Source organism: Bos grunniens, chromosome 1 (assembly GCF_055505025.1).
Source record: "Bos grunniens cultivar Pamir isolate PY7600 chromosome 1, Bosgru_T2T1.0, whole genome shotgun sequence".
NCBI classification, from domain to species: Eukaryota; Metazoa; Chordata; class Mammalia; order Artiodactyla; family Bovidae; genus Bos; species Bos grunniens.
The window spans coordinates 88,980,587-88,995,177 of record NC_141165.1 but is presented as its reverse complement, the minus strand read 5'-3'; the positions used below and the strand labels follow the sequence as shown (position 1 = coordinate 88,995,177).

General features: G+C 43.2%; 1 protein-coding gene across 2 annotated transcripts in view; it reads right to left on the bottom strand.

Moving 5' to 3' along the window:
- Positions 1–11,569: 11,569 nt before the first annotated feature.
- ROPN1 (rhophilin associated tail protein 1) overlaps positions 11,570–14,591 on the bottom strand; it is a 35,029-nt gene continuing 32,007 nt past the window's right edge. Inside the window, exons 5-6 of one of the 2 annotated variants that reach the window (XM_086402580.1) lie at positions 12,288–12,463; positions 11,570–11,766 (exon numbers count right to left, since the gene is read on the bottom strand). In XM_086402580.1, the coding sequence (XP_086258706.1) occupies positions 11,700–11,766; positions 12,288–12,463 (243 nt within the window). In that variant the 3' untranslated portion in view covers positions 11,570–11,699. The remainder of the gene's footprint in view (positions 11,767–12,287; positions 12,464–14,591) is intronic. The other variant, XM_086402591.1, reaches the window with a different exon arrangement.

Sequence of the window (14,591 nt, the reverse complement as noted above, 5' to 3'; positions counted from 1 at the left end):
TGCCCATCCTGGCTCCCACAAGCTGTGTGCAAGCTGCTCCTGGAACCTATGTGTGGCTGCCTGGAATTGGACTGGGAGTGAAGCATGGGTTGCTGCTACTGTACTAAGAACTAAAATTGAAATTAGCTTCAATTTACCATACTAGCCATCCCCCTAAAAATTTCAGCATTTCAATTGACTCCAGAGTTCCAAAATAATTACATCAAACAGATTCTCCAAGTGTAACTGTTGTCTAGGTGGGGAGAGAGATTCTGGTGATTCCTATTCCACAGTATTTCCAGAATTCTCCTCCCTCTTCCCTGCTCTGCTATTTCAAGTACTGCTACAGTGTGTTGAGATCTGAAGAATAAACTAGATAGGAGAGAGAAAGATATTCTAAACTTGTGGAGACAGTATGATGATGAGTAAGAGAGACTTGTTGCTCAAGTGCTGACAGCAGGGATAAACACATATATGGGGGTCAGACTATGCAGTTCTCATAGGCCACATTAAGGATTTGGATTGTGCTAAGGGCAATAGGAATGTGTCAAAGTGTAAAATGGAGTGAAATGAATGGTATTTAATAAATATTACTGACTGCAGCATAGAGCAAGAATCCACAATCCATAGCCCCTGGCCACATCCAGTCTGCCACCTTTTTTTGTACAGTTGTCAGCAGTTTTTACATTTTAAATTGTTTTTTAAAAATCAAAAGAATAATATTTCATGACATGTGAAATTATAGGAAAATTATACTTCAGTGTCATAAATAAAATGTTGTTGGGACACTGTCACACTCATTGTTTACATATTATTTATGGTTGCTTCTGTCTTAAAGCTGCAAATTTGAGTAATTGCAATATAGACTCTATAGCCTGCAAAGCCTAAAATATTTACAACCTTATCCTTTACAGAAAGAGTGCCAGCCCCTAGTATAAAGGATGTTTTTAGAAAAGGAAATCATCAGTATAGATAGATCTCCCCATTTTCTGCCTATCCATTCTCTGCCCTTCTCCATGCCCTGGGTACTCACTCTTAAGGATAGCATCACTCAGAATTGGGTTTTAACTTTAGGTTTTGTTTAATCAATAGGCATCACCTGGCAGAAGATAGGAGGAAAAGAGGAGAGAAACTGGAATATTCCTCCCCTCCTAGCACATTCTGGCTGATGCCTTGGCTCTCTGAGACTACAACTCGGATGAGCCACTGGGCTCCAGTTCTCTGCAGGCTGCAATAAAACATTTCCCTCTCTTTGCTGGTGTTTGGGAGTGTCTGGGCATCTCAACACTCCTCGTTGGTTTCCTCATCTACAACTCTGTAAAGCTTTTTAATTATCATTAAAATCTTAGTTCAGAGTGTTTTCTGTTTGCTACCATGATCAGACTTAAAGAAAGCCACCGTAGTGTTCAGAGGAAATACATTTGTAGCTAGAACAGAGGGAGGTGTGACAGGAGATGAAGAGGACAGATGCAAGAGAAGCATAGGAAGTAAATGAACAGGACTTAGTGATAAATTTGGGAAGTAAGGTAAAGGGGAGGTTTTTTACATTGCTTTGGTTTCTAGGTTTTGTATCTGGATGAGTGGTGGGAGAGATCCACATTTAGGAGCTAAGTGTATGAACTCATTTCCCCCTAACATTTTATTATGAAAAAATACAAACTAAGAACTCATTAGAAAGCATCACTACGAACAAAACTAGTGGAGGTGATGGAATTCCAGTGGAGCTATTTCAAATCCTGAAAGATGATGCTGTGAAAGTGCTGCACTCAATATGCCAGCAAATTTGGAAAATTCAGCAGTGGCCACAGGACTGGAAAAGGTCAGTTTTCATTACAATCCCAAAGAAAGGCAATGCCAAAGAATGCTCACACTACCGCACAATTGCACTCATCTCACATGCTAGTGGGAGAAGGCAATGGCACCCCACTCCGGTACTCTTGCCAGGAAAATCCCATGGACGGAGAAGCCTCGTAGGCTGCAGTCCATGGGGTCGCTAAGAGTCGGACACGATTGAGCGACTTCACTTTTACTTTTCACTTTCATGCATTGGAGGAGGAAATGGCAACCCACTCCAGTGTTCTTGCCTGGAGAATCCCAGGGACGGCAGGGCCTGGTGGGCTGCCGTCTATGGGGTCGCACAGAGTCGGACACGACTGAAGCGACTTAGCAGCAGCAGCACATGCTAGTAAAGTAAAGCTCGAAATTCTCCAAGCCAGGCTTCAGCAATACGTGAACCGTGAACTTCCTGATGTTCAAGCTGGTTTTAGAAAAGGCAGAGGAACCAGAGATCAAATTGCCAACATCCACTGGATCATGGAAAAAGCAAGAGAGTTCCAGAAAAACATCTATTTCTGCTTTATTGACTATGCCAAAGCCTTTGACTGTGTGGATCACAAGAAACTGTGGAAAATTCTGAAAGAGATGGGAATACCAGACCACCTGACCTGCTCTTGAGAAACCTGTATGCAGGTCAGGAAGCAACAGTTAGAACTGGACATGGCACAGCAGACTGGTTCCAAATAGGAAAAGGAGTACGTCAAGGCTGTATATTATCACCCTGCTTATTTAACTTATATGCAGAGTACATCATGAGAAACGCTGGACTGGAAGAAACACAAGCTGGAATCAAGACTACCGGGAGAAATATCAATAACCTCAGATATGCAGATGACACCACCCTTATGGCAGAAAGTGAAGAGGACTCTGTGGGAGAGGGAGAGGGTGGGAAGATTTGGGAGAATGGCATTGAAACATGTAAAATATCATGTATGAAACGAGATGCCAGTCCAGGTTCGATGCACGATACTGGATGCTTGGGGCTAGTGCACTGGGACGACCCAGAGGGATGGTATGGGGAGGGAGGAGGGAGGAGGGTTCAGGATGGGGAACACATGTATACCTGTGGTGGATTCATTTTGATATTTGGCAAAACTAATACAATTATGTAAAGTTTAAAAATAAAATAAAATTTAAAAAAAAAGCCTCTTGAAAGTGAAAGTGGGGAGTGAAAAGATTGGCTTAAAGCTCAACCTTCAAAAAACGAAGATCATGGCATCCGGTCCCATCACTTCATGGGAAATAGATGGGGAAACAGTGGAAACAGTGTCAGACTTTATTTTTGGGGGGCTCCAAAATCACTGCAGTTGGTGACTGCAGCCATGAAATTAAAAGACGCTTACTCCTTGGAAGGAAAGTTATGACCAACCTAGATAGCATATTAAAAAGCAGAGACATTACTTTGCCAACAAAGGTTCGTCTAGTCAAGGCTGTGGTTTTTCCTGTGGTCATGTATGGATGTGAGAGTTGGACTGTGAAGAAGGCTGAGCGCCGAAGAATCGATGGTTTTGAACTGTGGTGTTGGAGAAGACTCTTGAGAGTCCCTTGGACTGCGAGGAGATCCAACCAGTCCATTCTGAAGGAGATCAGCCCTGGGATTTCTTTGGAAGGAATGATGCTAAAGCTGAAACTCCAGTACTTTGGCCACCTCATGCGAAGAGTTGACTCATTGGAAAAGACTCTGATGCTGGGAGGGATTGGGGGCAGGAGGAGAAGGGGACGACAGAGGATGAGATGGCTGGGTGGCATCACTGACTCGATGGACGTGAGTCTGAGTGAACTTCGGGAATTGGTGATGGACAGGGAGGCCTGGCGTGCTGTGATTCATGGGGTCGCAAAGAATTGGACACGACTGAGTGACTGAACTGAACTGAACTGAAGAACTCATTTGGGGGCATGTAGATTGGGAGTTCATTGGAATCATACAAGAAATAATATCAAGTAGGCTACTAGATATTTGAATCTGGAGCTTGGCAGGGAGGTATAGGCTACAGAAACCATTTCTCAATCATCTGCAGTAACTGAAGCCATGGTCTTCTGAGTTCTCTCTCCTGTTAGTTTCTCAAGAAAGTCTTTCCTTCTGCTCCACTCCTGCAGCCTAATAAGTGTGCCCCCTTACTTTGCTGTTATAGCACCACTTTTCACCTGAAAGTGAAAGTCACTCAGTTGTGTCTGACTCTTTGTGACCCCATGGTAGTTCATGGGATTCTCCAGGCCAGAATACTGGAGTGGGTAGCCTCTCCCTTTTCCAGGGGATCTTCCCAACCTGGGGATTGAACCCGGGTCTCCTGCATTGCAGGCGGTTTCTTTACCAACTGAGCTATTTTACATGATTAGTTACTTGATGTCTTCCCAAGTAGAATTTCATTTCTACGAAAGCAAGAAACTTATCTTATTCAGTGTAGCATCCCTAATACCTAGCACATGTCTTGTGCAGAGTGGGATAAATTTTATTTATTTATTTATGGCTGTACTGGGTCTCGGAGAAGGCAATGGCAACCCACTCCAGTACTCTTGCCTGTCAAATCCCATGGACGGAGGAGCCTGGTAGGCTGCAGTCCATGGGGTCGCTAGGAGTCGGACACGACTGAGCGACTTCACTTTCACTTTTCACTTTCATGCATTGGAGGAGGAAATGGCAACCCACTCCAGTGTTCTTGCCTGGAGAATCCCAGGGATGGTGGGGCCTGGTGAGCTGCCGTCTATGGGGTCGCACAGAGTCGGACATGACTGAGGCGACTTAGCAGCAGCAGCAGCAGTACTGGGTCTGCGCTGTGCTCAGGCTTCCTCTAGTTGTGATGTACAGGCTCTAGGGCACACAGGCTTTAGCAGTTGTGGTGCACAAGCTTAGTTGCCCATGGCATGTGGAATCTGAGACCAGGGATTGAACCCAAATCCCCTGCACTGGCAGGCAGATTCTTAGCCACTGGACCACCAGGGGTGTCCATAGTAGGAATTTTTTAATGGTTAAGTAAACAAATGAACCAACCAGTGTTTGGACTCCTTTGTTGCACTGGGGCTGACTGCTATTTGCATGTTCTGAAACTCAGGATTATTATTTTTTTCCTTTATTTTTATGTTTGGCTGTGCTGGGTCTTCATTGCTGCACGTGGGCTTTCTCTAGAAGCAGTGAGCAGGGGCTACTCTCTAGTTGCAGTGCACAGGCTTCTCACTGTGGTGGCTTCTCCTGTGGAGCCCAGGCTCTAGGTAGAAGGGCTTCAGTAGTTGTAACCCAGGACTTACTTACTCCAAAGCATGTGGAATCTTCCCAGTGAAAGTTGCTCAGTCATGTCCGACTCTTAGTGACTCCGTGGACTATACAGTCCATGGAATTCTCCAGGCGAGAATACTGGAGAATTCCTTCTGCAGGAGATCTTCCCAACCCAGGGATCAAACCCAGGTCTCCAGCATTGCTGGCTGATTCTTTCCCAGTTGAGTCACAAGGGAAGCCTAGAATCTTCCCAGATCAGGGATCAAATTGACATCTTTGTACTGCAAGGCAGAGTCTTAACCACTGGACCACCAGGGAATCCCAAGACTCAAAATTATACGGGACTCAGTCCTTTAAGCCTAATAGGGAAGTTTAGGTCCCTGTAGTATCATGGTTAATGACTCAGCTTGGTCTAGGCCATATTTTGTAATTTAGTACCTTGGACCAATGACTTTTTCCAGTTGTCTCACCTCTGAAGTGTGAAAGTATTTGTCCATGTTTAACCATGTTTCAGTTTATAGGAAACCATCAAAGTTGCAAAGTATATGAAAATCTAAACTAAAAACACAGTTAAGATTTGTAGCCAGGAAACAAGTATCGGCTGTGAACTGAATAATAAATTAAAGCTTAGAAACATGAGCTCAGTTCTGCTTGGAGAGATCTGAGACTGCTGTATTGCTTTTCCTCAAGTCATTTGATGACTTCTGTAATTATTTCTAACACAAGGGTTCTTAACTTTTTGAGCTCCTATACAATTTTGAGAATTTTCTAGAAGCTTTTAAATTTTTCCTCAGAAAAATGCAAATGTGCACATGTATGAAACATTCTTATACAACATTATCAGAGGCATTCAGGAGCCTCTCCAAAAATTTCAGGTTAAGAATCCCATTCTTACATGATTCAAACTCAGCTTTCCACACTTGAGTGTCCAGCAGCTTCTGTTTTGGGGCCCTGGGGATCTTGGAAGTTTTTGGTTAACCGGGGCTAGAGAGGTGCCTGATTGAACAGCATCCAGGAGAGAGGGGGCATGGAGCACAGAGAAAGTGGAATTGAGCCATAATCTTTGCATTTCGTACTGAAGCTTTAAATATATCTGCAGTCTTCACTTTAATCAAAATAGCTTAATTTAGGAAAGAAAGAGCCCACTTTTTTTGTTCCAAAAAATCCTGGTTTTATTGCTTCCTGAATGTTGTTCTTTTTAAAGGAGACATACAAACCATATGTTACAAGGGTGTAAGTTAGCTTAACTGAGGTCATGCTAGGATTCAGATATTTCTGGTCACGATAGGAAGGGCAGTGGGATGGATCTGAAAAGGGTCTCTTGGCAGCAATGACCAAGTGGGCCCCTCTGGAACGATCTCCACTAGGGAAGTTACACAAAGTAGTTGGTCTGGGACAGTGTGTCAGTTTGAAGGTCAAGGTTGTGATTTTACAACAGCACAGTGTCAGTCACTCATTGCCTACAGCCCCTATGGATTGGCCCTCACCCTAGGAGAGAAACAATAGTGATCAAAATGCTAAAAATCGTTAAAGTCTCTGTAAGGCATTGTGCAGAGGCTGGTGGCACCTCATCCGTATGCTTTCAAAGGTTGCTTATTGTGTACATCTGTAACTTCCTACATAAGAGCTTTTTATTTTTCTGGAGTAAAAGGAGCAAGCTCAGGCCATGAGCTGGTCAAGCTGTTAACGCCAGAAAGTGAATGCCTCTTAGCTGATGATGGATGGAGAGTTTCCTCAGCCCTCAGGTTGGGTAACCGTGAGGCATGATCTACACTGCCTCCAGAGTCCTCCAGGGATAACTGGCTTGATAACATATCTCTATTGGCTTTCTTCCTTTTACCATCTTACGGTCTCTACTCCCCTTCCACTATTCCTGGGATTGCCTCCCAAACAAACTACATACATTTAAATTCTTGTCTCAGAGGCTGTTTCTGGGGGGAAACTCCATACTAAGATAGTCACGGTGCATGCAGGGCAGCACAAGTGTGGAACAAAACAGACCTGAACTCAAATTCCTTCTTACCAGTGACAATGAATAACTTAATTCCCCTAAAACCGGTTTTTCATCTATAAAATGGGGATAATAGTACTGACTTTGTAAGGTCAGGTCATAAAGAAAAAGTTGAGAATGTCTGTAAAATGTTGTGCACAGTGCCTTGCACATAGGAAGTGCTTGATAAATGCTGGCTGTTACCATTAATGTGTTATTCATAATATTGTTAACACAGTGTAGCACAGGTAGACGGAAAGGCTGGTTTTCACCATCGGGGTGACTGCTGCTGCAGGTTAATTCGGGACATGTGCTGTAGATGAGATGTGCTGTGCAGATGTGCTGTGTCCCTGATGAATGTCTACGGTTTAGTAATATCAGTGCCTTGGAGGAAGCATCACTGCTGGGAGCTGGAGAGGAGGAAAACAGCAGGCACTAAGTGGTGGCTTGGAAGACGAGCGATGGACTGTGCCCCACCGGTATTGCCAGTAGGGCTGAGTCTCAACTGACGGCTCTAGTACTACCGATGATTTCATGTCTGTGTTCAGGATTCACTTTGATGGCTGAGGTTTCATTAGCCTCACTCTTCAGGGATTATGCTCAGGACTACTGAGGTTTAGTTTCTAATTTCAATCTGTTATCTCAAATGTACAAAAGATCTTTTAACTTTTATTATTCTATGACCTTGTTGTCTTAGGGTCTTTCAAACTGGGGCTGTTCCCTCAGCTCCCCTTCACTCCTCACTGCCAGGCAAGATCATATTTAAAATTCTTTGATCACAGTGAAAGAGAAATAGACTGAGGCAGGTTAAAAGATGTCAGTCACTCTCTCAGTCAGTTCAGTTCAGTCACTCAGTCGTGTCCAGCTCTTTGCGACCCCATGAATCTTAGCACACCAGGCTTCCCTGTCCATCACCAACTCCTGGAGTTTACCCAAACTCATGTCCATCAAGTCAGTGATGCCATCCAGCTGTCTCATCCTCTGTCATCCCCTTCTCCTCCTGCCCCCAATCCCTCCCAGCATCAGGGTCTTTTCCAATAAATCAACTCTTCGCATGAGGTGGCCAAAGTATTGGAGTTTCAGCTTCAGCGTCCGTCCTTCCAATGAACACCCAGAACTGATCTCCTTTAGGACGGACTGGTTGGATCTCCTTGCAGTCCAAGGGACTCTCAAGAGTCTTCTTCAACACCACACTTCAAAAGCATCAATTCTTCTGTGCTCAGCTTTCTTCACAGTTCAACTCTCACATGCATACATGACCACTGGAAAAAACATAGCCTTGACTAGACGGACCTTTGTTGGCAAAGTAATGTCTCTGCTTTTCAATATGCTAACTAGGTTGGTTATAACTTTCCTTCCAAGGAGTAAGCGTCTTTTAATTTTATGGCTGCAGTCACCATCTGCAGTGATTTTGGAGCCCCCAAAAAATAGGCACTCTCTAACCCTGATTAATTACAGTGCACGGTTTCACCTGCAGTGCTTCAGCCTTTCAAACAACCAAAGGCTCTAGAGTGGCTATAACTGATGGGTCACTCTGGCTGATGGCAAACAGCAGGGAGAATTAGTTGTTCCCTACCCCCTGCACTGCATTTTCTTGGCAAAACTCTATTAGCCTTTGCCCTGCTTCATTCTGTATTTCAAGGCCAAATCTGCCTGTTATTCCAGGTGTTTCTTGACTTCCTACTTTTGCATTCCAGTCCCCTATAATGAAAAGGACATCTTTTTTGGGTGTTAGTTCTAAAAGGTCTTATAGATCTTCATAGAACCGTTCAACTTCAGCTTCTTCAGCATTACTGGTTGGGGCATAGACTTGGATTACTGTGATATTGAATGGTTTGCCTTGGAAATGAACAGGGATCATTCTGTCATTTTTGAGATTGCATCCAAGTACTGCACTTCAAACTCTTTTGTTGACCAGGATGGCTACTCCATTTCTTCTAAGGGATTCTCACCCACAGTAGTAGATATAATGGTCATCTGAGGGAAATTCACCCATTCCAGTCCATTTTAGTTTGCTGATTCCTAGAATGTCGACGTTCACTCTTGCCATCTCTTGTTTGACCGCTTCCAATTTGCCTTGATTCATGGACCTGACATTTCAGGCTCCTATGCAATATTGCTCTTTATAGCATCAGACCTTGCTTCTATCACCAGTCACATCCACAGCTAGGTATTGTTTTTGCTTTGGCTCCATCCCTTCATTCTTTCTGGAGTTATTTCTCCACTGATCTCCAGTAGCATATTGGGCACCTACTGACCTGGGGAGTTTCTCTTTCAGTATCCTATCATTTTGCCTTTTCATACTGTTCATGGGGTTCTCAAGGCAAGAATACTGAAGTGGTTTGCCATTCCCTTCTCCAGTGGACCACATTCTGTCAGACCTCTCCACCATGACCCGCCTGTCTTGGGTGGCCCCATGGGCATGGCTTAGTTTCATTGAGTTAGACAAGGCTGTGACACCACCCTTATGGCAGAAAGTGAAGAGGAACTGAAAAACCTCTTGATGAAGGTGAAAGAGGAGAGTGAAAAAGTTGGCTTAAAACTCAACGTTCAGAAAACGAAGATCATGGCATCTGGTCCCATCATTTCATGGGAAATAGATGGGAGAACAGTGGAAACAGTGTCAGACTTTATTTTTTTGGGCTCCAAAATCACTGCAGATGGTGACTGCAGCCATGAAATTAAAAAACACTTATTCCTTGGAAGAAAAGATATGACCAACCTAGATAGCATATTGAAAAGCAGAGACATTACTTTGCCAACAAAGGTCCATTTAGTCAAGGCTATGTTTTTTCCAGTGGTCATGTATGGATGTGAGAGTTGGACTGTGAAGAAAGCTGAGCACAGAAGAATTGATGCTTTTGAACTGTGGTGTTGGAGAAGACTCTTTAGAGTCCCTTGGACTGCAAGGAGATCCAACCAGCCCATTGTGAAGGAGATCAGCCCTGGGATTTCTTTGGAAGAAATGATGCTAAAGCTGAAACTCCAGTACTTTGGCTACCTCTTGTGAAGAGTTGACTCATTGGAAAAGACTCTGATACTGGGAGGGACTGGGGGTAGGAGGAAAAGGGGATGACAGAGGATGAGATGGCTGGATGGCATCACTGACTCGATAGACGTGAGTCTGAGTAAACTCTGGGAGTTGGTGATGGACAGGGAGGCCTGGCATGCTGCAATTCATGGGGTCACAGAGTCGGACATGACTGAGCGACTGAACTGAACTGACCCCCTGCAGGTGTGGCCAGATGACCACAGGGGTAAAATTCGTTTTAGCCCTTTTTATTGTTTCACTCTAGGGCCTGTGGTGACATCCCATCACAATCTTCTTTTACTTATTTAGATACTAATGGACAAAAATTTCCCCAATTCAGTAGAGAGGTGCATGCATTATGAAAAAGGCAACATGGTTTTTATACAAAAACAACTTTCAAGAGGGGATGGTGTTACAGATAGAAAGGCAACCTGGGCACACCTGGCCTTAAGAACAATAACCACACAGCCTGTTAAATTTGTGGCTTCCTGGGAGAAAGAAAAATCTGGTAACCTTGTCAGAAGGTCTTAAGCTCATGCAGGGAGATTTTCCTAAGAGGGTCTCATTATATCGGGATATGGTGTCAGCACCTTAATGTGGAAACTTCAATAATCATCTCTGAAATGCTTTTTAATGCCTCTTAGGGTGCTTACGCAGAAGGCAATGGCAACCCATTCCAGTACTCTTGCCTGGAAAATCCTATGGATGGAGGAGCCTGGTGGGCTGCAGTCCACGGGGTCGCTAAGAGTCTGACACAACTGAGCGACTTCACTTTCACTTTTCACTTTCATGCATTGGAGAAGGAAGTGGCAACCCACTCCAGTGTTCTTGCCCGGAGAATCCCAGAGACGGGGGAGCCTCGTTGGCTGCCGTCTATGGGGTCGCACAGAGTCAGACACAACTGAAGCGACTTAGCAGCAGTAGCAGCAGCAGGGCGCTTACATTAAAGTGGTTTTAAGTTCATGTTTTATCTTCACATTAGACTGTGAGCTCCTTGAAGGCAGAATTCACATATAATTTATTTGTATATGCCCAGAAGCCAGCATAGGTCCTGGCTAGGGTTGCCAGGTATAGCAAAAGAATAAAACAGAAATTACTTTAAAAAATACATACACATATATATATATAATTTGTCCAACTGAGTGTTCTGTATTTTACCTGGCAGTCTTATCCCTGGCATACAGCTAGCCTCAATAAACATTGGTAAGTGAATGAATGAATGAATGAATGAACTAGCATCAAAACAACAAATGGAGAAATAAACTGGTCAAAATGTGGATTGATCATGTAAAAGATGCTCATGTAAATTATGCCTAACAGTCACAAAACATGAAAACTGTGTCTGGATAACATTCCACCTCTGAAAATCCGACAGCCTGGCTTTCACTCGAGATGTATTTTCTATCCATGCTTCATCAGTGACTTTACAGAGTGTCCATGGGGGAAGAATACTAATCTTCTGTTAATTGAAGTATAATGTCTCAACAACTTTACATCTTAATTCCACACATTTCTAATTTCATATGTTTGCCTAATTGTTTATTAGTGTGTACCAGTTACACAAGAAAATTGGCTTTGGATGGTACATGAGGTTCAGTCATTCTGAAGCACAATCATCTGTATCTTCCTTTAAAAGTGCCAAAAGTGTGCTTTTATTCCAGCCGAACCCTGGGGTTTTGGGTAAAGTCATTCACCTTGATTAAACCATCAGGACCAATACTGTTTGGGAAAAAAAAATTGGGGTGTTAGTTTATTTAATATGTAATCTTAAGAAAGACAATATATGAACAACTCTCTCCCTCCAACTTAATTCTGCTGTGGCTCCTGCCCTCATCACCCTCTCTTTCTCTGACCTCTTGTCTGTCTGTTCCTCCTCCACCCCACCTCCACCACTGGTCAAACCTGAATGTGAACCAGAGTCACTTGGAGGGCTTGCTGAAGCACAGGTACCTGGTCTCACCCTCAGAGTTTCTGATTTGATGGGCTTAGGGTACAGCCTGAAAAATTGCATTTCTAACACGTTCCCAGGTGCTGCTGCTGGTCTGTGTGGCACTCTGAGTCACTGTCCTATACCATTCTCTCTCTTCCATTTCCCCTTCTCTTTCTGATCCCTATTTACTGTTCTTCACAACATTCCTCTGTTCCCAGAGCTGCATAATACAGTAACCTCACTATGCCTTGGTCTGCTGGATTTGCTTTCCATATACTCTTTCCCCTCCAATTGCTAAATGTTTGCTTACACTTCCTGTTCAATGTAGTTCAGCATTCGACTGACGTGTGATGCTGAGATCTCCCCATCCACTTCAGCGATATACGTGTAGAGAAACTGGAAGGTGCTGAATGGGATCCGGGGAGGGCCACTGTCATGGTCCGATGATAACACTTCACACACTATCTTGAGAGTTTTGGCAATGGTCTATAAAACCAGAAGGTTAAGTGAGGAGAAGCTCACTACTCCACGCTAAATTCCTAAGATCAGTTTAGATACAACAAAACAAAAACCTTGCTCTCATAAAATTAAGTGGGGATGATGCAATGTTCTGGAAAGCTTGAATTTTTTATGCCGAATGTCAGTGAACTCAATCTCAAAATATTGAGTATCTACTGGGTGTCTTTCTTTTTTTGTTGTTGTGGCAACCCTATCTATTCACAAAATAAGTACTTTAAAGAAACCACAGCTACCATCTCTATGGAAGATAATGATTACAATATATAAACAGCAAACCCTCTTATCAGAAAGGTAAAATCAAACTTAGGTCAAATGAATACACTTATATTAATAATAAAGATTAGTTACCTGAATGTCCAAACAAATGGTGTGAATCACTAAAGTCCTCCAAGAGTAAATGTTAGAAGTAAATGGAGACTCTTTGGACTGTGTTACTATTTTATTTCCTTTATTACCTTTCTTCTCCCCGTATGATTTTCGTAAATCACTTGCTTCTCATTTTGAAAATATACTCGCCTCTGTCTCTACTGGGTATCTTTCTATAATATTTCCTTTCCTTTCTTGGTGGGAGGGATACTTTCAAGGAATTAAGTTTATAGACTGTTGAATGCTTTAAGACATTTATTATCTTAATGAGAATAACCTCACTTAAGGAGGGGAATTTGATTTTGCATCCTACAAAATTAGAATAATTTCTTCTGACTTCTCTCCGGTCTTAGTTCTAAAGGGCTGCAGTGATTAGGACAGCTTATCTACTCCAGAGAGATACTTGGAGCCGTGCCACAGCTGGGGGGGCAGGCCACTTCCATTTACTCTCTGTCTCCTGCCCTTGGGAGTTCTCTCCTGGAGGCTGTTTTTTTTTTTTTTTTTTGAGTTTTTTTTTTTTTCCTCTAATTTTATTTTAATTTTAAACTTTACATAATTGTATTAGTTTTGCCAAATATGTGAAGCCGTGTGTGAGGCAGTGTGCCAGGCGCTTCCATAGAGGAGGGCTGGGGGTGGGCACACAGGAGGCTGGTAAGAGGTTGTCAGAGGATGGGAGGGTGTGTGCACGACTTGAGGTCAGCGTGACAGTGGTTTTAGGTAGATTTACGAGCATGTGTGCATGAATGTCACAATTCCCATCTATAGCTCATCCTCTGTGTGTGTTTTTTGAAAAAAAAACACACTTTTGTTCTGTAGTCCTCTTCCTACAGCCTCATCCAAATTGGGGCGCTGTTATGGGCTGTGTTATGTCTGCCCAAAATCCATATGTTGAAACCCTAACCCTTAGGACCTCAGAATGTGATTGTATTTGGAGATGGAGCCTTTAAAGAACTAATTACGTTAAAAGGAAGTCATTAGAGTGGACTCTAATCCAGTAGGTCTGGTGTCCTTACAAGAAGAGGTTACGATGCAGAGAGAGAGAGAGAGACCAGACTCATGAGTGCAGAGACGGACGACCACATGAGGAAGAGGGAGACAACTTCCATTCACAAGCCAAGGTGGTTCCATTTACAATCTTGATCTCAGACTTCCAGCTTCCAAAAAATATTGCTGTTGTTTAAGCCACCTAGTCTGTGGTACACTGTTATGGCAGCCCTTGCTTTCTGCCCCAAACATCTTTTATTGATTATTCAAGCAACAAACCTTCAAATTCTATTGCCTTCTTAAGATTTTCAAATATTTAATAAATAGATGAATGGATAAGAACTCTTTGGACTGGAGCTTTTTGGTAAACTTAAATAAGCCTAAAGTAAACAGAGATCTGGGCTTCCCAGATGGCTCAGTGGTAAAAAAAAAAATCTCCCTGCCAATGCAGGAGACACAGGTTTGACCCCTGGGTTAGGATCCCCTGGAGAAGGAAATGATAACCCATTCCAGTATTCTTGCCTGGGAAATTGCATAGATAGAGGAGCCTGGCAGGCTACAGTCCCTAGGGTAACAAAGAGTCGGACATGACCTAGCTACTAAACAACAATAAAAACAGAGGTCTGCATTCTGTTGCACAAGTTTTTTTGGTCAGATGGGGGTCCACTCCATAAAGATAACCTTTAAGCATCTTGCAAGCCTCTTTTTAAAACTCAGAGGTGAAAGCCTCAGAAAGTGAATTATT